The sequence below is a fragment of the Haliotis rubra genome, unplaced genomic scaffold, assembly GCF_003918875.1.
Source record: "Haliotis rubra isolate DU_JTF1 unplaced genomic scaffold, ASM391887v1 Scf920, whole genome shotgun sequence".
Lineage (NCBI taxonomy): Eukaryota > Metazoa > Mollusca > Gastropoda > Lepetellida > Haliotidae > Haliotis > Haliotis rubra.
This window is the reverse complement of record NW_025767658.1, coordinates 241,482-267,126: the sequence shown is the minus strand read 5'-3', so window position 1 is coordinate 267,126 and position 25,645 is coordinate 241,482. Positions and strand designations below refer to the sequence as shown.

Sequence of the window (25,645 nt, the reverse complement as noted above, 5' to 3'; positions counted from 1 at the left end):
TAATTCATTTTCAAAACCTCATGCATACGTACGTAAGGCTAATGCACGAGTTCAATGTATTGAAATTAAAATCAAATGTTATGTGCAAGAGATGGGCAAAATCAAAATGTACAACTTTGTACATTTGTGTGACATAAATAGGGTATCATACTCGTTTGGAGAGTAAGACAGACAGACACATTCATTTTGTAGAGTGGCCATGAGGCTAAAAAGTACAGTGACACTTTTTACGTAATTTTCTTTGGAGCGCTGACATGGGAAGTACATTGCACTAAGCGTCATAAAACGTTAGGGAGTTTGTTTACAAATATAGCTAAACGTAAAATAACATTTGTATTTTGGGTATTAAGTAAATTCACAAATATCTGTATGTTTGGATTTACATAATAATATTGGGGTATATATCCGCTGCGTAAATCTGAAGAAACAGGGCATTGTAATAGAACATGGTACTCGTCCTGGACAATATTGATGCAATGGGCGCACATGGCAGAACCGATATCATCATCTTTGGATCTTCTATAGGTTTGTACATTCAGTTTACTAATGCCGCATCTAAATTTTGTGAGAGATCTGCGAAGTTGCATAGATGATAATACTTTTGAATATGTTTCAAAGACAATATCGTTTTTAAATAATGAATATTGCAGAGTAGGCTCTCGCCAGATGACAGCCTTCCAATGACTACGTTTACAGATTACGTCAGATTTGACATGCACATTGATAAAGGACAATTCGCAAATAGATGGAAGATACAATGTTAACCTAAACCTCTAAAAGTACTGATATAGACAGTCTGAAGGAGTTCATCTGGAGGTTTAGTTAAACATGTGTTCCTGTGAACTATGACTGCACGGTATTGCCGGTGTACTCTTTTACCGCAATATGTATCTCGAACCCTACTATGAGACTCGGTATACTGGGTAAAAGATTAAGACGTTTTGTTATTATCTTTGTGGTTTTAGTTACAAACCCACATACTTTCATTCGCAACTGATGTTTCTTTTCTCAGTTAAATTACAAGATGGAATACATGCTGGAAATTGTACAAATGGAAACAAATTAAAACCCCTAGTTTTCCATCTAACTTAAAAATTGTCAGAACTATAACATTATATTTTTTATGCCCTCAATATGTAAAAAGTAGGATCTTCTTGTACGATCAGTGTCACTGACAAACATCTCCTAGCATATCGCAATACATGTTGCATTATTGATTTGTGACTCGCAATACATTAAAATACAAGTTATTAGGCAATACATGTTCATATCTACTGGGATCTGTGCTGTTCATGTCAAGAAAATAAATCGTTCCTCAATATAGATGAGTGAGTGAGTGAGTTAATATTTAACGTCACATACACAAACACGCATACACAGAGACACACATTGCACACAAATCAGAAACAACACGAATACAACATTAAATCCTAATCTTGTCGCATAATCATCGCAATATCTCGCTGATTTCGAGGCGACCATTCTCCGAGCTTTAATCTAGCCAGAAGGGGAGAAGAATGCATATGTGTGTCAGAGCGCCCATAATGCCACTGTATTATGCCCACTGTGATATTGGTAGATTTTATGTTATCAACGATATGTTGTTATGCGGGTTACTTCCCTTGAGCGGATGTAAAAAACAACAACCCAAAACACATTTTTGGGGCGGTGCCATATGTGCGATTCTGTTTGCAGTTGCGACTCTAGATCAGGTTGACAAGCACAATTTGGGATGTACACAATCCTTACAATGCTTTTACGATGCCAAAGACAAGACTACATATTGAACTATTGGACACCATGAAGCTGCGTCGCAAATCTATGGAACTTCAAGTTGGCGACAAGACCGTTACACTTTTATCAAATTAGCAATCAATCAATGCAATCCGTCAGAGCTGTTTCAGAAAGGAAACAGCAGTATTATGAAGTTCACTTCATGTTGATCCCTCAACCACAGAGCTGATATTAGTAGAGGTATTGCTTGCTCACTCACTCTCGCACGCACTCCCTCACTCACTCACACATGACAGTAAATAATTCAGTCTTGACCAGACAATCCAGGGATCAACATCATGAGCATCGATTGGGACACGATGACATGTGTCTACAACGTCAGCGAGCCTGACCAGCCGATCCATTTAGTCGCCTTTTAAAACAAGCATGGTTTCCTGAAGATCATTTCTAAAGGGTTCTTCACGGGTCGACATCAGGATTGACGAATGCTTGGTATAAGTTTATTATTGTTGATAGAGATACAGTATTACATGAAACGCGTCAATGCTGGAGACTCATGGTAAGTCGAGATCTGTCAGGAGAATAGACTGGTCATCTTGCATGTCACTTGCTGATGTTTTAATGTCGCAGTAAGGTTGCCATAGCACCGGGAAGCCCATGGGAAACGACTTCCTGTGACAGATGCAGAAAATTATTTTATATAGATTGACATAAAATAAAATAAAACACATTTCAAAACAGATCCTTCGGTTTCTTTTGCGAAATATCCCCAAAACATCCGTTGTGTACCTTCTTTTATGCATCAGTATATATGCAGCGTTCAGGTAAGACCATAACAGTCAAGCTGCGTAGCATAAAAGGCTTAAGGCCCTTGACCCCTCTATACGCAGCCAAAAATTGGTAATATATTTTAACCCTAGATAGTTTGTGGTCTAGATCTCACCAGGAACGTTTTGAAGAATGTGGAAAACCCACAACACTTCCTGCATTACCCAGAGTGTCCGACGGTTTGTGTTTGTGTTCACAAAGTCAGCCAACAGATCAGGAAATACCAAACCTAAGGTACTGTTGGGAGTTGGGAATCGGGTACCTTGATGAAGGCACTGCCCTTTGTTAGCGATGCACTGCATATTGGCAATATTTTTGCGGTTTGACTACTCTTTAGATTTAATGCTCCCCATGTTGATTCCTGCTCCGTTTGACAACGTTTCAGCTTGGCTACTTAGTTTGTCTACTACTCAGCTTGGCTACTCAGTTTGACAACGTTTCAGCTTGGCTACTCAGTTTGACTACTACTCAGCTTGGCTACTCAGTTTGACTACTACTCAGTTTGACTTCTCCGTCAGCTTGGCTATTCAGTTTCACTACTCCTCAGCTTGGCTACTTAGTCTGACTACTACTCAGCTTGGCTACTCAGTTTGACTACTACTCAGCTTGGCTACTCAGTTTTACTACTCCTCAGCTTGGCTACTCAGTTTGACTACTCCTCAGCTTGGCTACTCAGTCTGACTACTACTCAGCTTGGCTACTCAGTTTGACTACTTCTCAGCTTGGCTACTCAGTTTGACTACTACTCAGTTTGACTACTCCGTCAGCTTGGCTACTCAGTTTCACTACTCCTCAGCTTGGCTACTTAGTCTGACTACTACTCAGCTTGGTTACTCAGTTTGACTACTCCTCAGCTTGGCTACTCAGTTTGACTACTCCTCAGCTTGGCTACTCCTCAGCTTGGCTACTCAGTTTGACTACTCCTCAGCTTGGCTACTCAGTTTGACTACTCCTCAGCTTGGCTACTTAGTTTGTCTACTACTCAGCTTGGCTACTCAGTCTGACTACTACTCAGCTTGGCTACTTAGTTTGTCTACTACTCAGCTTGGCTACTCAGATTGACTACTCCTCAGTTTGACTAGTTCTCAGCATGACTACTTCTCAACTGACTACTTCTCAGATTGACTACTCTTCAGTTTGAATACGCATCAGCTTGACTACGCAACTGATTCATCTCATATTGAGTACTCTTCAGTTTGACTACTCCACAGACTTACAACTCCTCACGTTCCTTACCGCCTTTGTGCAGTCATTGGGTGGAGTGAACACATCTGATTCCTCAGGTGGAAAGGGGGACACAACGTCGCCCAACAGGGAGACGGTCAGATATGTATCTGTAAAACACAGTAGCATATGGTCATCAATTTGCCAAGGGTAACGACAGGTGACCAAGTCAAAGATCAAGTATTTTACAAGGCCAAGTATTTTACAAGATACAGACATATAAATATTGGGTCATTTGTATCAAACATTCTCAGCAACATTTCGACCTATATGACTTCGGGATTTCCTCCAACGTCAATGTTAAACACCCATATTTTTATATAGTTTGAAATGGGAAATGCAGGCACCTTTTGCTTTACGAACTGCATCAACTCATGTGTCATAATTTGTTGTTTCTTGTAGCTTTTTTTCCTTGTCTTTTTTTTCTTTTTTTTACCTCAGCAAACTTACTCTGTTTCAGGCCAAGTTACTGGAGCACAACATACTACAGTAGAAGTGTAGAGACAAGCGGGGCATTTGTTTACACAAATATCTTCAGCCTGTACTTACCATCGTCCAATCCGTGTTTAAGGACCTGAACAGGTACGTAATGGTCCTTGGTGAGTGTGACAGTCAGATCTGTATGATCGCCATGGTAGTCTACCCTCTTGTTGAATCCCACAGCGTCAATATGTCCCCCTTCACTGGTGTCCAGACCAAGAACGTATTCAAATATTTTATCCGAATAATCTTAAAAGAAATCAATGAATCTTAGATTTCATTACTAGTTTTAAATTTATATCTGTGATAGTCTAGTTGCTTTACTGTCCTTTGTTGATATAGATTTTTAATAATTAAAAGTACAGTTTATAAACACCAAACTTGATTTAGTCACGATATGGCGGAAATATTGCCGATGTGACTTACAATTTTAAGTCACTCGTACGAATCATGCATTTTTCATGGTACGTGAAAAACGTAATTGTTGACATTGGTCCAAATGCACATGATTTTGGACCTAGCAAGCATGCAGTAATAAAACAAACTCAACAAGAATATGCTTAGACTTACGCAAGCGCAACGAGACAAGGTGACCGGTATGGTCAGTATGACAGCAGCTTCAACTGCAGCCAGGCAGTGTGCGAAATTGCCACTAACCCGTTAGCCGGTGGCTAGTAAAAATCCAGTCAGGCCAGTAAATCTCCACAGTCACTGGCTCTACTGGCTACTGAATCTTCTTGAGGTCATTTTTTAGATATATCACCGACTTGTTAATATACAAATTACCCTTTTAAATCATGAAAGATTATGGCCCGATAAATTATGGTGTATTACCTTTTAGTAATCTTTTGCTTAGTTTCTACACTCAAATTTCGGGCTTGTGAATTATTTTGTGGGCAAGTAACTCAAGGCATAGCTAGCTTGACTGGCAAAACTATTTCGCACACTGCAGCCAAACCACCATCAGCAAATTGATAAATCGCTACCAGCAAACAAGTTCACCCAATGTCGGGACGACCAAGTGTCAAGAGAGCGCTACATTGGGCAGACAGACCAGATCAGCAGATTCAAGACAGTGAAGTCAACGGCGGTGACAACACTAGGACACACCATCAGCAGACGGACATCCCTACGACGACATGTTATGGGGCGGCATTTGTGGCCAGAGAACAACAATACCGGTTATCATCCGACGACACCTGAATGCCCAGCGATACAGGGTTCAAATGTTAAGACCTGTTGTGCGGCCCTTTATTCGACAACAGCCAAGATGAGTCACTCTGCAGCACGATAACGCAAAGCCTCACGCCGCCAGAATTGTTCGAGAACGTATTGCCTTGGTCAGCGCTTTCTTCAGATATGAAACCCACTGAACACCCCACTCCAGGATCATGCTGAGCTGAGACCACCTCCACAGAACCGACCGGAACTTGAACAGCCTCGCCTGGATTTATGGAACATGATTCCGCGTGTCGTCATCATAATGAGAACAAATGCGTAAGTTAAATGTGTTTGCTGAAGGTAGAGTCCATTGCTTGGCTCCAACTTTGTCGTAAGCTTGTTTTTTTATGAAACTCTCAAACATAGGCATTTATCAAATTGCACCAGGGATCCGCGAAGACATTTGCGTCACAAACACATGCAAGGCTAGTCAATTCAAGGGAATTGAAGTTAACGTGTGTCAGTCTTGTGGATCTGGTTCTGTCACAACGCCTAGTTCTAAATGAAGACAATGACACTTTTTACTGGTCTCGTTTCTAGTTCAGGAGGATAGATTAGTAAAAGCGATCGATGATATATCTACAGTTTAAGTAATACTTCCTGTCTGAATTCTGACAGGATTATTAACAGACCGCCACCATTTGCTGGAATATTGCTGAGTGCGGCGTAAAACTAAACCCACTCACTAAAGGCGAAGGTGATGTGCATGTTTACCTGGGTACGTGTTTGTTTATCTGGTGACATTTTTGTTTACCTGGTGATGTGCATGTTTACCTGTCGATTGTTGTTTACCTGATGACTTGTTTACGTGATGACTATTTTGTTTACCTGGTCACTTGTTGCTTACTCGGTGACTTTTTCTTTACTTGACGGCTATTTTGTTTACCTGGTGAATATTTGGTTTACCTGGTGCCTTGTTGCTTACCTGGAGACCTTTTGTTTATTTGGTGGCTATTTGTTTACCTGATGACCTGTTGTTTACCTGGTGACTTGCTTACCTGATAACTATTTTGTTTACCTGGCAACTTGTTGCTTACCTGGCGACTTGTTGCTTACCTGGCGACCTTTTGTTTACTTAATGGCTATTTTGCTTACCTGATGTCTTGTTGTTTACCTGGTGAGTAGTATACACAATGGGGGAACGGGAGCCACTCATCATTATTAAACGTTTTCATCTCAATTCTGCTCCTCAGCCCGAACTGAAAGCGACACATTTCCCATGTGTTTATCCTTTGGTGTTCCGCTAAATCTGTTGTGGGCGCAGAATTTGGGTTAGAACGCATAACGACGGTGAGTGGTCCCTCCTTGGTGACTTGTTGTTTACTTGATGACTGGTTTGTTTACCTGGTGATGTTTTTGTTTACCTGGTGACTTGTTGCTTACCTGGTGATGTGTATGTTCACCTGGTGATTGGTTTGTTTATCTGCTGACTTGTTGTTTACTTGATGACTATTTTGTTTATCTGGTCACTTGTTATTTACCTCGTGACTTGTTGCTTACCTGGTAACTTGTTTTTCTACCTGTTGACTTGTTTTTTTACCTGGTAAATTGTTTCTCTACCTGGCGACCTGATGATATGTACCTAGTCCTTTGGATCTTTATCTGGTGACGTTATTTACTTGGTTAACTTCTTTTTCTACCTGGTGACTTGTTTGTTTACTTGGTGACTTGTTGCTTACCTTGTAACTTGTTTTCTACCTGTTGACTTGTTTGTTTACCTGGTAAATTGTTTTTCTACCTGGCGACCTGATGATATGTACCTATAGCTAGTCCTTTGGATCTTTATCTGGTGACATGTTGCTTACCCGGTGAATTATTGTTTCCTTGGTGACTTGTGGTTTAGCTATTGACTTTCGCATTTACCTGGTGAGTTGTTGTGGATTTGAAGACATGTTGTTTACCTAGACGTTACCTGTTGTTCACCTGGTGACAACTTTGTTTACCTGGTGACTTGTTTGTTTACCTGGAATGCATATTTCATCGAATCCCCACGTTATGCTGTGCACAAGGCATTCATTCTTCTTGTAGTTAATCACATACCGCTTTCCCTGCAAAGAGTTTAAAAGGAGACATTTACACAACGTACTGGTCATTAAATTAACCATTCCGCGAGAAATGATTGCAAACACAGATGTTTATGTGATTATAAAAAATGCTATGTTCCCATACACGTTGCAAATGTACTATGTGTTGCGAAAATATCCCGGGCCCACTCACCACAAACAGTTTCCTTAAATTCTAGAGTTCGAAGGCTCTAAAGTGATATCACCATTACCATCTTTGGTATCGCCGACTGATGATTTCAGACCCGACTAATGCCAGTTGTATAATGCTAGCTAACAAAGTGAGTAACCCGTGAAGATCCGGGCTAGAATTGGACTTCAGTAACCCATGCTTGTCGTAAGAAGCGAGTAACGGGATCAAGCGTTCAGGCTAGCTGACTTAGTTGACATATGTCATCGTACCACAATTGCGTAGTCCCGTGTTCATGCTGTTGATCACCGGGTTGTCTGGCTCTGACTCAATTATTTATATATCACCGCCATATAGCTAGATTATTCCTGAGGCGGCGTTAAACAACAACCAGTCAATCAATCAATCAATGATTAAGTGAGTACTGTCTTACGCCGTCCTTACCAATAATACAGCAACATCACCAGAACACTAAGAAATGGGCTTCACTATTGTACACATGTGGACAATCGAACCCGGACCCTTCATTGTTACAATCGATCACTTTATCCTCTAGGCTACCAGAGCGCCTATCAGTAAGATACTGTGTGCCACGGTGGAAACCAGAACGAGACAGCGCCCTGGTTTCAGCAAAGTAGCCGGTAATAATAAGTACCATTTTTACGCACATCGGTATGACACGGCCGGGATCAAACCACCAAGCTACCAATCTGTCCGCATTCTCTTCATCAGCTAAAGTACGTCAATGGTAATCTTCCCCTTGATGTCCGCCAGTGTCAAACCTGTTCTGCCTTCAAAACAGCTATCAAAACCCATCTTTTCAGCTAAGCTTTCTTCTGATCACTGCGCTTTGAACATAATATCCAAGTATGGAAAAGCGCAATACAAATCCACTATTATTATTATTATAATGAAAACATATCTTGTCTGCTATTGGTTTTTAGCACAAATTTATAAATGTTTCGGAAAGAAATAATTGTTTACCTCACGTGAACGATGTTTTGTTTGAAAATAGAAACAATTTTGGGGCATACATGGTTGATATATGATCGTCTTACTGATGTAATGTTTTGATATCGTGACGTATCTTTCTGTATGCTATTTTTCTTTGATTAGCTACAAAACATAGTATTACGTAATACCACTTTACATCCAAGCCATCATGCTATTACTCACATTACACTCACTTATAACCGACATGATAGCATCAACGTAAATGTCAAATTGAATAATGACAAAACATTACACATTCATTTTCAAAATGGCATATGTACTTAAGCAGTTAATTTTGATTTATTGCAAGATCAAATCGTAGATTTTGATCAATCATAATAACATATATATGCCAAACTACTTATATAGGTATAATTCATTTTCAAAACCTCATGCATACGTACGTAAGGCTAATGCACGAGTTCAATGTATTGAAATTAAAATCAAATGTTATGTGCAAGAGATGGGCAAAATCAAAATGTACAACTTTGTACATTTGTGTGACATAAATAGGGTATCATACTCGTTTGGAGAGTAAGACAGACAGACACATTCATTTTGTAGAGTGGCCATGAGGCTAAAAGTACAGTGACACTTTTTTACGTAATTTTCTTTGGAGCGCTGACATGGGAAGTACATTGCACTAAGCGTCATAAAACGTTAGGGAGTTTGTTTACAAATATAGCTAAACGTAAAATAACATTTGTATTTTGGGTATTAAGTAAATTCACAAATATCTGTATGTTTGGATTTACATAATAATATTGGGGTATATATCCGCTGCGTAAATCTGAAGAAACAGGGCATTGTAATAGAACATGGTACTCGTCCTGGACAATATTGATGCAATGGGCGCACATGGCAGAACCGATATCATCATCTTTGGATCTTCTATAGGTTTGTACATTCAGTTTACTAATGCCGCATCTAAATTTTGTGAGAGATCTGCGAAGTTGCATAGATGATAATACTTTTGAATATGTTTCAAAGACAATATCGTTTTTAAATAATGAATATTGCAGAGTAGGCTCTCGCCAGATGACAGCCTTCCAATGACTACGTTTTTACAGATTACGTCAGATTTGACATGCAAATTGATAAAGGACAATTCGCAAATAGATGGAAGATACAATGTTAACCTAAACCTCTAAAAGTACTGATATAGACAGTCTGAAGGAGTTCATCTGGAGGTTTAGTTAAACATGTGTTCCTGTGAACTATGACTGCACGGTATTGCCGGTGTACTCTTTTACCGCAATATGTATCTCGAACCCTACTATGAGACTCGGTATACTGGGTAAAAGATTAAGACGTTTTGTTATTATCTTTGTGGTTTTAGTTACAAACCCACATACTTTCATTCGCAACTGATGTTTCTTTTCTCAGTTAAATTACAAGATGGAATACATGCTGGAAATTGTACAAATGGAAACAAATTAAAACCCCTAGTTTTCCATCTAACTTAAAAATTGTCAGAACTATAACATTATATTTTTATGCCCTCAATATGTAAAAAGTAGGATCTTCTTGTACGATCAGTGTCACTGACAAACATCTCCTAGCATATCGCAATACATGTTGCATTATTGATTTGTGATTCGCAATACATTAAAATACAAGTTATTAGGCAATACATGTTCATATCTACTGGGATCTGTGCTGTTCATGTCAAGAAAATAAATCGTTCCTCAATATAGATGAGTGAGTGAGTGAGTTAATATTTAACGTCACATCGGCAATATCTCAGCCATATCGTGACGAAAACAATTTATACAATATAAAGAGAAAACGTTTTGAAGATTAAAACCTGTCGACGATGGACAGTAAAAATACTAGAGAATCACAGATATGAATAAAAATAGCGAGCAAAGCTAAAACATTTTAATTAAAGAGGACAATACAGCATAAAACACGGGCTAGAGATCGCCAACAACTGAAGGTAGATCACCATACTAAGAACCATGGGGACTTACATTACTTTTGCTACCTGCATGGACCCTAGTTGGATTTACACCATCCCTTCAGCCGCTGGCGATTGTAGAAAAATGTAGCGGGCAGTTAAAAGAACAAAGATACTACGTTTAAAATATGCTAAATTTACATTTTACTTTGAAAGTTTTGGGACTTACGTCAATATAGATGAAATGGCAAGGAACTTACGGCACTGTAATCGACAATGACCTTCTTGGATTCATAGTCGTCCCCGATGGTGTAGTTCACCAACTGAGCCGATCTGCCGTTGAGTTTGTCGTAGTACACAGTGGATATGTCCTGTAACATAGCATTACTTAATCAGTATTTCTGTGAAAGTAGTGCGTGATAAAGGTTTCTGTGAACTTAATACATGATCGGTATTTCTGTGAATGTAGTGCATGATCACTCTTTCTGTGAAAGTAGTACATGATAAATAATTATGCGAAAGTAATGCATGATACATTTTTCTGTGAAAGTAGTGCACGATGACATATATGTAATGGTAACACAGACCCAATACATCTGTAACACACACATTCATCCATCCATCCATACATACACGCACGCAAGCACGCACCGAACATAATACCAAACCCTAATCGTAACACAGCTGAACCCGCAGAAGGTTGTGGTCAGGACTGGCCAAGATTCGTCATGCAGGTAAATGGGATTCGAACCTAATAGCCATCCTGCATCGTGACACAACCAAACCCACGCCCCTTTATATACAACCTGCCATATAGAGGATAAAACTTACTTTGTCATTGAATCCTCTGTAAAACCCATTAATTTTCGAGACCGTGAAACCGATAGCCCTTTCCCGGACTCTCCATGACGGCGGAGCACATCGTTGTTTAGCCATAGCCACGGCGACGACCACGGGGACGACAGCTATCAACGTCAACACGTTCATAGTTCTGGAGGACAATCTAGTAGAACCCACAGTGGCTGACGTTTAAACCTATAAAACAAGAACGCCCTCAGAATATTGTGTTGAAGTATCTCATTTAAGTTAACACCGGGTATTTGCCAACGGCTTGTTTTATAAATACAATCTATCGTCGTGTAAATATTAATATTACAGATGAAACATATTGAATGTGCAGACTGCTTTGTTAGGAAACATAATAACAAGATACGAACAAACGGAACGGAGACAATATATTAAAACTAAACATACTGTTTTACCCGTTCAGGATTACTGAATATGATGTGTTGTTAGAGATGGATCTAATAACGTAGTGATGTGACAACCTCCAGTCTTGTGTGACCACACGAATCTAGACACATCTGTTACGTGGTATGTAGTCAAGGTTAATGCGAGTTATGCCCCTTGGGTTGACACATGTGAACTAAGTCATGATGTAAAGAAGCTCAAACGATATGTGTCGTTCTCTCTTACTGAAATCAGGTGCCATACACATGTAAACACGTAACAACATCTATTACACATTGGAATCTCAATAGTGTGTCAATTGTAATACAAGCGTAGGTTTTGAATGGGGCGTGGGGTCACGTGACGGATATATGTAAAAGGTAACACTGTTGAAAGTTGTCATAAAACATAGATTAACAGTAGTGAGTGAGTGAGCACTCACATTGCTTTTAGCAATAGTCCAGCAATATCACAGCGGGGATACTGTTACGGTTAATAATTTGCCGCGACAAACTTTGTGAGTCTCCTTTCAACCAGCAATATACAACAGAGACAAGTCTATAATATTCATCTGCATATTAAATAAAATGAGTCTGAGTCTGAGTTTTAGTTTTACGCCGCTTTTAGGAACATTCCAGCAAGATCACGGCGAGGGACACCAGGAATGGGCTTCACACATTGTGCCCATGTGGGGAATCGAACCCGGGTCTTCGGCGTGACGCGCCAAAGCTTTAACCATTAGGCTACCACACCGCCATGAACAATGTTACAATGAATGACAGTACATATTTTTAATTCAATGCAGTTGAGTCACAAATCTAAAATATTAGGTCACAAATCTAAATTATTAACTCACCAGAGTCTTGACATTCACAGTGAGAACAAACATACTGATGGACGGTTGTTGACAATGACAGCAGTGGAATAGACAAGCACGGTCGGTCTTGAAACGTTGATAAATTTGATGATGCAGACTGATGTGTATGAATCCAAAGTCCTCAAAGTCATGTGTTAGTGCCGTCACAAAACTCAACAATCATCCTTTATATAGCTCTTACACAGTTCTCGAGCGATCTATCAGAACATTATTGAATGCCATCGAAAACACAAGACTCCACGAGAAGCCATAACCGGAAGTCAAACAAATACACAAGCCAGCAAAGGGCAGGTAATTCTAAAGCTTGCCGCTAAAACTACTATTGTCATTGAACATACATGATGCTAGAGGCGAGTCAAAACCCACACTCAAAACTGTAAACTTTGTGACCCATAATATTTATCAGTTAATCAACGTGATGTTATAATTTACAAAAAACGCACTCTCATAACAACACCAGAAATGGGCTTCACACGTTGTACGTAACCCCATGAGGAGGACTCGAAACCGGGTCTTCGGCGTGACGAGCGAACACTTAAACCACTAGGCTACCCCACCACCCAGATTAACAGTAACGGAATGAACACATGTTGTAGTGTCATATATATCCTTGGTGTATCATTATAGGGACGGCGGGGTAGCCTAGAGGTTAGAGCGTTTGCATACATACATCGTAAATGTCACCACTTTTGACACGTTTTGCCTCAATTAGTGTATGTCTTGTTTTAAATGTTGTTTTCGTTGAAAATTGTTGTTTGATTAAATCACCAATGGTCATTCTGAAACATCGTCGATGAATCGCTCAGAATGTTTTGGACAATATGCACACACGAACGTCGAGGGCCATATTGCAGAGTCTTTGTAAAATACCATGTCATGATTGTCGGTTATGTTTGGCCGATAGCACCACCTATAAATCAGAATCCTTTCCTTACACGTATCCTTACACGAATCCATCATACAGTTCAATATAAGATGACAAATGATCTTTGTCACCAATACCAAGTCTCTCAGTGAAACCCAGAGAAATATATCAGATGGCGGAGCGAATGCCGCCCTGGGAAAGGACGGCTTGTTTGAATGTAAACAAAGTAAAGATCAGATTTTACAAAGTGTATCATTTTCTCATATCCGTTCGCCTACTCGTTGCATACGCTTGTACGTTTTAGCGTGCATACATTAGAAGTGTACCACAGCTGAAAATAGGTGTATTCCAATGATTTCCAAGATTCAACAGAATATATAACAGTTTCCATAAGCTGGACGCCATGACAGACACAAACTGACGCACAACGATGACGGTACTTCTCCTCATGTCTGACCATTTCCCTTGGTCACAATGAAAACATAAAGAAAATAACAACAAGCAGATTGTCAGGATGTTTCGGACCACTGACACTATTATTATTATGTTTTACAGATTAAAGATAGTATGCAGCAGAGAGGGTTCGGGTGATCCTGGCACAGTCAGGCTGGTAAGGCTCATCATCAGCTCAGGGCCCTTGCCCCCTCTACACGCAGCCCAGACAGTGAATCGAACTTTTCCCAGGAAACGCTGCCTAGTCGAACCCACCAAGAACTTTCCGGAGAATATGAAGGCTCCCCAACACTGCAGCCTTCTGCATTACCCAGAGTGTCAGAAGGGCTGTTCTCCCGGTGGAGAACCCGGGCACTCTCCTGATCTGCGCCAAGAGATCAGGAGGTACCAAACCAAGGGCACCGAGAACAATGGGGAGCCTGGCGACAGTGTACTTGGGATGCAAGCGAGACATTTCAAAGGCGAGGTCCGCATATTTATCATGCTTTTCCTGAATCTTGCCAATCAGATTGGTGTCAAAAGGGAAAGAAAATCCAATGATATAAATAAATTCATTGGCTTTATCAAAAAGGACAAGATCAGGTTTGTTGGCTGGAATTCTTCTGAGGCTGTATATGGGCCTATTCCACAGAAGTTTGAAAGCATCATTTTCCATGACGCCCTGGACATGTTCAGGGTCGTACCATGGTGGACCTCGGAGTCAAAGCCACAGGCATGTCGGAGACGGTCGTAAAAGCAACGAGCCATGCCATCATGTCGTTTAAGATATGCTGTTTGTGCCAAAGAAGGGCATCCACTGACAAGATGTTGACAGTCTCTGTAAATTCATTACATAGTCGATATTTTCGATTTTTCAACACACTGCATGTACACACGATGCAATGGCTTCTCAGAAAGCCTTTCCACAAAAGACCGACTCTGGGCAGACTTTGTGAATGACTTCACCTGGTTTACTCTCATCACTGTACCGTCCAGCAGTACATCGCCATCAACAAAATCAACCTCAAATATCAGATTCTGTCCAACAACCTTGGCACGCTTAAAATAGCTGTGGAATTCCTTGCTTTCATCATGAGTCTTCACATGCATCACCAGAGGATCATCCGATAAATAAATATGTGCAAAAGTACACAATACAATTCTATCATGAAGAGCCTCCACACTAATCAAACCCCGACCTCCAGAATTGATTGGCATGTATAAACGGTTGAGAGAGGAACGAGGGTGGTGGGCTCTGTTATCAGACATGATCCTTCTGGTCAGACGGTCAAGACTCTATATGTCTTGTTTTGTCCAAACAACTACTCCAAAGGAATAGGAAAGGACTGGCACAGCAAAAGTATTGGTGGCTTTGACCATTTAGCTCTGAGCTCCAGATTTTCTTTAAGCGAGATTTATACTCAGCCCGAAGTTTTTCTTGAATCTGGGCATTTTGGAGTTTGTCTCGAACTTGCATTCCAAGATAGGTGTAGGCCTGATCTTCCACAAGATGCTCAATAACTCCTCCCCCCTGTAACTTGACCGATCCATCATTAACTACCTTGCCACGTTTCAAATGAAGACTATTACATTTGTCCAGTCCAAATGTCATGCCAATACCATTAGAAAAGGACTCGACAAGGAGAACCTGCTCTTCAAATTGGTATCTCCTTTGGCAAGGAGCTCAATATCATACCGCCAAGTACCCATGATCCCAAACTGATTTTTTCTGTCCAGCATATACTAACTGATAAAATAGTAGGTTTAGCAAAACACAATATATATGTTTGAGTGAACAGTCCACATTGTCCTCCGGAACACAGACACAGTTGGCCCCCATTGATTGTCAGCAATATTCCACCTATATATTAGTATTCTGTAAATAATCGAGTCATTCCAGTGAATAACAGGATGAACATCGATCTACACAAGATTGCATATGATGACATGTGTCAACCAAGTCAAGAAAGCATGGGTTGCTGAAGACCAATTCTAACCAGGATCTTCACGGGTAGTTTACAGTTAATCAAACACGGAACAAAGCTCTTGCTCTACTACAGGAGTAGTTTTAATGACAATGCAATAATACAAACGAAATGTACATCAACACAATAGATAAACACACAGATACAGCAATATGTGACGCATATCAAAGCCGGAGAAGAATCTCATATAAGAAAACACATTTTCAGTCTTTAGGGAAAGGCGGCCATCATTGATCAGTCCTCAGTGGAACACTCTTCACAGAGTGCTACCTTCACTACTTCCTTCCAGCTCTTAGTTAGGAACATCCTGAAGGATAAACCACAATGATAGGGTTCTAACTGATCATTGACTTATGGGAATACATGACGCGTTTTATGCGTACCATCCAACTTCTTTATATTTTACCTTTATGCATGGTATTATATGTGTGTCCATCGCCGTCATTGTGCTGGATAGTTGCTTAAGCGGCGTAAAATTAATCATACTCACTCACATGTTCTTAGTACTAGAATGTGACAGGAGCCGTGCAAGATATTGAGAAAAAGATGGCCTTCATCTAGACAACCAATTCTTTCATGTGAATCATAATGAACCTTCGTGAGGGATAAAGAATTGTGATCAATTTATTGTGAGCTGTTGATTATTTATATAATGCATAAAGGATACATCTGAAATCCAATTTTGCGTTTCCTTTTTTCCTGTGAGTATATTTTCAGTTGACAGGATTACGCGTCTACCGTCTACTGACGTCCTTGGTCTGTTATTCTGATAATGGTCTGTTTCGAAAAATATATGATAGTTCAAATTCCCTCCTAGTGTATTCTTTTCGAAAAAAAAGGGAAATCCCTGACAAACACTTATTTCTTTTCTGAAACATCGTCATGAACGCCTCACCGAGCTGCTGCAGCTATCCGGTGGGGTGAAGACGTTGGCGTCCGCATCAGGTATCGGAGATACAACGTTGCCTGTGAAAGTCTGGTACAGGAACTCTTCTGTGGAAACAAAATTGGCGTTGTTCTCTCTGAAATCACGCTGTGTTCAGTGAGTGAGTAAGTGAATGAGTTGGGTTTTACGCTGCTTTTAGTAATATTGGAGCAAAATCAAGGCAGGACACACCAGTAACGGTCTTTACACATTGTAAACGTGTGGGGAATAGACCCCGGGTCTTCGGCGGGATGAACGGACGCCTTAACCATAGGGCGATATATACGGTGCTACAAAACACAGACCCATCCGAAAACATTTGGTCCCCGTTTTACAAGTTTGTTTGTTTGATTGTCAGCAATATTCCAGCTATATATTAGTGTCGAGACCGGGCCACACAATTCAGTGATCAACAAAATGAACATTAGGACACGATGTGACCACCAAGTCGGCGAGCCTGACCACCAGATACCGTTAGTTGTCTGTTATGAAAAGCATAGGCTGCTGAAGACCAGTTCTATCCTGAATCTTAACGGGATTGTGGGGCTGTCAGGCTGGGAAAATAATAACAGAGTTTAGTGGATTCGAACTCGTACTGATAAGTTTCAGGCAATCATATTTTAAAAGAAATGATACCATTGGCACTTTGGACGGCTGTGCCCCTGTTTGGTCAGACTCCCTACGAATGGACGAGTAATAAGAATGAGACCATATCTTCACCATCTCAGTGCGATAGTACATACCCCCATTACGCCCCATTTTTGTAGACTGTATCGGAACGTAGGTGTCGCTGGTGATGGCGATCACTTCTCCGATTGTGCGGTCTTGATCGACCCCTTCAACGTAGTAGACCTTGGCAGTCACCGTGTCCGAACCATCAGCAGAAAAACCCATCTTAGCGTCGTACAGGAACGTTGCGTTGTCTGAAAGTACGTGTGGTTTTGTTTGTTTGTTGTTCAATGCACTCATCAATATTACAGCTGTATGGAGGCGGTCTGTAAATAATGAAGTCTGAACCAGACAATCCAGTGATCAACATTATAAGCATCGATCTACGCAATTGGGATACCAGGTCAGCAAGCCTGACAACCCGATACCGTTAGTCAGCTGCTGAAGACCAGTTCTAACCCGGATCTTCACGGGGTTGTCGTGCTGATACGCTGGCAACATAATCACCGGTGTGTTCTGGATTCGAACCCGTACAGAAAAGTTTCAGGCACGCAAAGGTGTACTGGAATCCAGACACCGAGTAAAAATCCGATCTGACACGTCTCTACGTGTGAGAGATTGAGTATCATTTTACGCTGCTTTTAGCAATAGACCAGCAATGTCAAGTTCCGGAAATCGAACCAATACTTTGGCATGAGGAGTCAGTGCCAGTGCCAGTTTACACCGAACAGGCCGCAATGTTCCATTCCAGACATTGTTTAAGCGTCAGTTTCTCTATAGAATCAAATGATGGAATTGGGTAGCTTTGTGGTTAAACCGTTCGCGCGTCACGCCGAAGACCCTGGTTCGATTCCCCACATGGTCCACCTCCGTGTTATTGTTTGAACATTCTTAGAATAAGCAGCGTAAGACTTAACTCACTCACTCACTCACTCTAGATTGGAGTACTGTTCTTATGATTTCAGTATGTTTCATCAAGAGACAAACGACATACGCGTCACTTCCTCGCCCCTAGGTGGCCAAATCGTCATGACCCGGATTAGAATCGGTCTTCATATGAACGTCGTAAGAGGAGACTAACGGGATCGGGTGGTCAGGCTCGCTGACTTAGTTGACACATGTCATCCTATCCCAGTTGCATAGATTGATGCAATCGCTTGAATGTCTGCACCAGGCTTCATTAATTACAGACTGCTGTCATACAGCTGGAATATTGCGTTAAACAACCAATCTTTAGGTTGATAGACGCACATGATGTCAATCACTGAATTGTCTGGTCCAGACTCAATTAATTAAAAAACGACCTCATACAGCAGGAATATTGCGTTAAACAACACATCTTTAGGTTGATAGACGCACATGATGCCAATCACTGAATTGTCTGGTCAAGACTCAATTAATTAAAAAACGACCTCATACAGCAGGAATATTGCGTTAAACAACCATTCTTTAGGTTGATAGACGCACATGATGCCAATCACTGAATTGTCTGGTCCAGACTCAATTAATTAAAAAACGATCTCATACAGCAGGAATATTGCGTTAAACAACCATTCTTTAGGTAAATCAATGTCAATCACTGGATTGTATGGTCCAGGGTCGATTATTTACAGACTGCGGTCAAATATTATACTACTGAGCTCGGACGAACAAAATGCTACGTGGATGTATATATTCAAAATGTGGTGCTCATAATATTACCGAGGCTTACCTGCAACGCACCATTCGTCGAAAGGGTCTGTCAGGGCCTTTGACTCGCATGTATTGTTAACCAGATAGATCTTGTATTCCTTTTTCTAAACACAAAAGAATGTTTCTAGGCATACAAACAAAATTCACTGACGGGTAGGGATTAAAGGGGTGGAAGTGTTGGTAAGTAGGGGTGGAGAGGTTGGCTGTGCAGCAAAACCAGGTGCCGCCAAGTTACTTACCCCTGCATAGTCTAAGATGACTTTGACGTCACCATTCCATATGCTACCCGAAGAGTTCGAGAGGACAGCAATTTTCTGTTGATTAGCGTCATAGTAGAATTGTTCGTGGACCTGTAGTTACATTTAAATACTGTATAATATGGTAACAATAAAAACATGAATAAAAATATTTTCCTTGCTTTAAGACCAAGTAATATAGAACAAATTGCATATATTTATGTGTAATAAATCCACGTGCAATCAATCAACGTATTGTCGATTAATTCTTTGATTGAATATTTTTACACGTCAACTGCTCAATTCCGTTATTGTGGTTCTACGTGCATACTGCATGACATGCAAGACATTCACGACATTATTGGTGAGTGCGGCGTAAAACTAAACTCACTCACTCACTTAGAGATACAAAAATCAAATCTGGTAGTATTTACCTCATCTCTGTAGGGCTCGTATTCGTTGTCTATTTTGGGTACTGACAGGACTGCAGATACTCGTTCCCCGCGCCATGAAGCAGGCGGACAAAACTGTTCAGCTACTGAACACCCGACCAGAACGGCAAAGCACATCAACCCAAACATCATGGCTAATGGTGATTCTTTAACCAAAATGCCAACTGATACATTCCTACTTTATATACCCATAAACACGCCATGTTACCTGGTTTATATTAATTTATTACTCAATTTATTGAGTAATACATTTTATTTGGTATGACTATCATTTTTTTATTTCAATCGCGATGTGTACCATGTGACGTTTCTAGATTGACCCGAGTCTTTGTAATAATTTAAAAAATAAAATAAAAATATTTATTGACTAAAGTGGTTTGAATGGGAATAACTAGTGTAATTTGAAAATTAATTTCATTTTCATTTCAGTCAAAACGTATACTGTCTGACCCTTAAATTTATATTTACCATAAATTTTATTTGTCCCTTAATTGAGATGGTTTACATGAAAATCAAACCTACCAACTCTCTCCGTAAGGTAAAAATCATATGCTGAAAAACGGATTTAGGAATCAAAACTATTTGGGGGGAATTCGTTATGCAGTTGTATTCTCGCTCACTGATCAAACGGAAAGTTTAGCAAAATATAATCTGCAAACCAAGGTTCCTTGGAAATGTGAATAAATATGTCTGAGTGAGCCGAACAGCTTCTGAAAAGTACCTGGCTTATGCCAAACATGAATAGTATCTAATGACTTTATGTTGAGATGTACTAGCACACGACCGTATGCTCTTAATACACCATCACACGACCGTGTGCAGTAAATATACCAGCACATTACCGTATGCTGTTAGTTTTAATTTTCCACACTAGTTTTAGTTGAAATTGTGATATTCTAGTTGTTTTATTGTCCTTCGTCGACAGGTTTTTATAATATACATCTATTCCATTTCAATGTCACATATATTCTCGTCACGATATGGCTTAAATATTGCCGATGTGACGTTAAATAATAACTCACTCACTCACTCACTCACTGTTAACTTACTTGCACATGAGCCTATGCTCTTAATACAACAGCACATGATCGTATGCGAATAATATACCAGCACACGATCGTATGTTGTAAATACAACGGCACATGCATGTATGCTGTAAATATACCAGCGCACGATCGTATGTTGTAAATACAACAGCGCATGCACGTATGCTGTAAATATACCAGCACACGATCGTTTGCTGCTAATATACCAGCAAATGACCGTTTGCTGTTAATATACCAGCACACGATCGTATGTTGTAAATACAACAGCACATGCACGTATGCTGTAAATATACGAGCACACGATCGTTTGCTGCTAATATACCAGCAAATGACTGTTTGCTGTTAATTTACTAGCACACGGTCGTATGTTGTAAATACACCAGCACAAGCGCGTATTTTGTTATTATACTAGCTCACGATGGTATGCTCTGAATATATCAGCACATGATGGTATGCTATTAACATATTAGTTCATGGTCGTATGCTGTTAATACAATAATACATGGTCGTTTATTCACAGTTTAGGGTCATTCCACAATAGTCAAGGTAATTATCGGTAGTCTGTATATGCATGATCAAGGCCATATTACAATCGTCAAGGTAATTAACGGAGGTCTGTATGTTAATGGTAAGGCCCATATTACAAAAGTCTGGGTACTTAACGCCGGTCTGTACATGCATGGTCAAGGCCATATTACAATCGTCAAGGTAATTAACGGAGGTCCGTATGTTGATGGTAAGGCCCATATTACAAAAGTCCATGCATGGTCAAGGCCATATTAACGCCGGTCTGTATATGCATGATCAAGGCCATATTACAATCGTCAAGGTAATTAACGAATGTCTGTATGTTGATGGTAAGGCCCATATTACAAAAGTCCGGGTACTTAACGCCGGTCTGTATATGCATGGTCAAGGCCATATTACAATCGTTAAGGTAATTAACGGAGGTCTGTATGTTGATGGTAAGGCCCATATTACAAAAGTCTGGGTACTTAACGCCGGTCTGTACATGCATGGTCAAGGCCATATTACAATCGTCAAGGTAATTAACGGAGGTCTGTATGTTGATGGTAAGGCCCATATTACAAAAGTCCAGGTATTTAACGGCGGTCTGTATATGCATGGTCAAGGCCATGTTACAATCGTCAAGGTAATTAACGGAGGTCTGCATGTTCATGGTAAGGCCAATATTACAAAAGTCTGGGTACTTAACGCCGGTCTGTATATGCATGATCAAGGCCATGTTACAATCGTCAAGGTAATTAACGGAGGTCTGCATGTTGATGGTAAGGCCCATATTACAAAAGTCTGGGTACTTAACGCCGGTCTGTATATGCATGATCAAGGCCATATTACAATCGTCAAGGTAATAAACGGAGGTCTGTATGTTAATGGTAAGGCCCATATTACAAAAGTCCGGGTACTTAACGCCGGTCTGTATATGCATGATCAAGGCCATATTACAATCGTTAAGGTAATTAACGGAGGTCTGTATGTTAATGGTAAGGCCCATATTACAAAAGTCTGGGTACTTAACGCCGGTCTGTACATGCATGGTCAAGGCCATATTACAATCGTCAGGGTAATTAACGGAGGTCTGTATGTTGATGGTAAGGCCCATATTACAAAAGTCCAGGTATTTAACGGCGGTCTGTATATGCATGGTAAAGGCCATGTTACAATCGTCAGGGTAATTAACGGAGGTCTGCATGTTCATGGTAAGGCCAATATTACAAAAGTCCGGGTACTTAACGCCGGTCTGTATATGCATGATCAAGGCCATATTACAATCGTCAAGGTAATAAACGGAGGTCTGTATGTTAATGGTAAGGCCCATATTACAAAAGTCTGGGTACTTAACGCCGATCTGTATATGCATGATCAAGGCCATATTAACGGAGTCAGGGTTATTAACGGAGGTCTGTATGTTAATGGTAAGGCCCATATTACAAAAGTCCAGGTATTTAACGCCGGTCTGTATATCCATGGCCCGGGCCATCTCACAATTGCCTGTATATCCATGGTCAGGGAGTGAGAATACAACTGCATGATGAATTCCCCTAAAAAGTTTTGAGCCCTGAATCCATGTTAATACATGATTTTCACCATCCGGAGAGAATGAGTCAGTTTGGTTTAAATTGAATTTATGTGAATTGAAATTGAAGGGTGACAGAGTATGCGTTTTAATTGAAATAAAAATGAAATGGATGTTTTGAAATTATGCTACCTACTTCCATTCACCCCAGTTTATTCAATCCGTACATTTTTTGGGATCGATAACAATCGGGCCGCCACAGTGTATGCGTCGTCATTGAAATAAAAAAAAATGATACCAGTTATTCTTAATGAAAGCATTCGATTCACTAAATAAATTGATCAGGAGAAATGATTAGATTTGTCCACCTGCTTCATGGCGCGGAGAAGAGTATCTAAGCATCTGCAGCCCTGCTACTAAAAACGACAACGAATACCAGCCCGACAGAGAAGAGTTAGACACCATCAGATCAGGTTCTGTATCCCTATGGTTCGCCAGGGTAGTTAAGTTTTGTTAAAGCATTTCTCATCAGGTGATTGGTAAAAGATCACAGGGAAAAGAGTCGCAATAACAAAATAAATAAATTCAATAATTTAGGTTGATATCATCATGATCATAAATCATACATATATAATTAAATAACAGATTCAAGCACACAGTTATTAAATCAGATAATAGAAATTGATATAGTCCACTAGCTTTCAGAAATCAATAAAAATTCTTTGTTAAGTCGAATGGCTGCTTGCTTCTTCATTTGGAGTCGAACTTTGGTCATCTCAATCTCGACGTAGCATGTATAATAGCTAATTGTGGTCAAAGTGCCATTATGACTTTTGAGAAGCCACATAGAAACTACTGTGTTAACAAAGCATAGGCAAAGTAATATACTAAGTCATTGATTTTATTTAGAAACAGATAAATAGCGTTTTACAACCCAGTATTATATATCTTGTAGTGAGTGAGTTTGGTTTTACGCCGCTTTAGCAATATTCCAGCAATATCACGGCTGGGGACACCATAAATGGGCTTCACACATTGTACCCATGTGGGGAATCGAACCCGGATCTTCGGCGTGACGAGCGAACGCTTTAACCGCTAGGTTACCCCACCGCTCCAAACATATATCGTTATGTGACTTATTTCCTGTGACTTTTTTTCCGGGACTTTTTATCATGTGACTTTCCGTTCGTGATTCGCTCGTCACGCCGAAGACCCAGGTTCGATGCCCCACATAACCCCCCCAAATTCCAGAAACACTCTGCACTGTGGCCAGTTTCTGACAAATGATTTGACCTGGGGTCTAAGAGCTTGGTCGATGTAGCGCACCACTGTGATGCCGCCTCCTCTCCCTAGACCAAGGTTCCGGAACACCACAGGGCCCACTCCCTGGTTCAGGCCTGTTCCACCCCATACACATTGGTCTGAGTAACGATGGCCACGTGGTCGCCATATTCTTGTTCTGACATCTGCAGTTGATACGCAGTACCGACTCTCATCTGTGAACAGAACAGTTCTCCATTGCCTGTATCGCCAGTTTTGGTGTTGTAGGGCAAACTGACGGCTCGGACACTGTGACTACCAATGTCTACTATAGTTTGGCATAAAATGCATGTGGACCCGGTTTTTTTGTAAATATCTCTTCATCCAATGACCCAAACGATCTCAAACTGTGCAAGTGGATGTTTTGTCAGACAACCTAATCACATTGTAAATCAATTTTATGCATTTGTATTAAAGAATCTGTCTATGCAACTGTGATTGTTACAGGTCATTGGCTCCCTCCCTCTGCAAGCAGTTTGCGTTCTGCTGTTTATTTTGTTGACAGTTACATAGACAGATTCTTTAATACCAATGCATAAAATCGGTGATTTACAATGTGTTTATGTTGTCTGACAAAACATCCACTTGCACAGTTTGAGATCGTTTGGGTCATTGGATGAAGAGATATTTACAAAAAAACGGGTCCACATGCATTTCATGCCAAATTATACGTTGAAAAGGTCTTTTCCGGCCACACAATCGGCCACGTGATCGCCATCACCAGCGACCTCAACGTGCCAGTACAGTCCTCAGTATTTGGGCGTGGTGGTGGTACGTGCTATCGTATTGGTGAAGCTGAGGACGCACTGGTCCCGTTCTTAACACTCATCCAGTCACGGGGAACGTGACTAAAACTTGTCACTATATTTTTTCTCTTTTGCTTGCATCTACTAAAACAATAAGCTATTTTATAAATGTCATTTCAAAAAGGTACAAACATAGTGGATACTACGCAAATGTGCCCACCTAGGGACCCGAACCTAGGTGCCTCCAATGGGGATCCAACCCAGGGATCAGCATGGTAGGCAGGCTCCGTACCACTGCACTATTGCGCTCCACTGGTCTAGTTGTTTAATAATCGTCCTGTCATAGGGAACCTCACCAAAACTGATTACTGTATATTTTCATTTGCTTGCATTTACTTTAATAAGAAGCTATTTAATACATAGGTAATGGGGATATTGAAAAGGGAAAGGACATCAAACGATGCCCCCGCTTGTGGATCATGATATTTTGGGGTCGCTGGGAGCTGAATTAGTCAGGAATAACGCCATTTGGGTTACCTGTACTCGTACCCCCATTACT

At 40.5% G+C, this 25,645-nt stretch overlaps 2 protein-coding genes across 2 annotated transcripts in view; both read right to left on the bottom strand.

Annotated features, from left to right (window-relative positions):
• The window catches only part of LOC124264388, a 41,618-nt gene extending 21,522 nt beyond the window's left edge, over positions 1 to 20,096 (bottom strand). The window contains exon 1 of the mRNA XM_046699136.1: positions 19,919 to 20,096. Within this exon, the coding sequence (XP_046555092.1) occupies positions 19,919 to 20,068 (150 nt within the window). The 5' untranslated portion in view covers positions 20,069 to 20,096. The remainder of the gene's footprint in view (positions 1 to 19,918) is intronic.
• Positions 2,219 to 11,694, bottom strand: LOC124264387. The gene is made up of 6 exons (XM_046699135.1): positions 11,405 to 11,694; positions 10,834 to 10,944; positions 7,451 to 7,535; positions 4,336 to 4,515; positions 3,799 to 3,896; positions 2,219 to 2,406 (listed from the first exon to the last, which is right to left on the bottom strand). Exons 1-6 carry the CDS (start codon positions 11,558 to 11,560, stop codon positions 2,353 to 2,355), a joined length of 684 nt encoding a protein of 227 aa, XP_046555091.1. The 5' UTR covers positions 11,561 to 11,694; the 3' UTR covers positions 2,219 to 2,352.
• Positions 20,097 to 25,645: the final 5,549 nt, after the last annotated feature.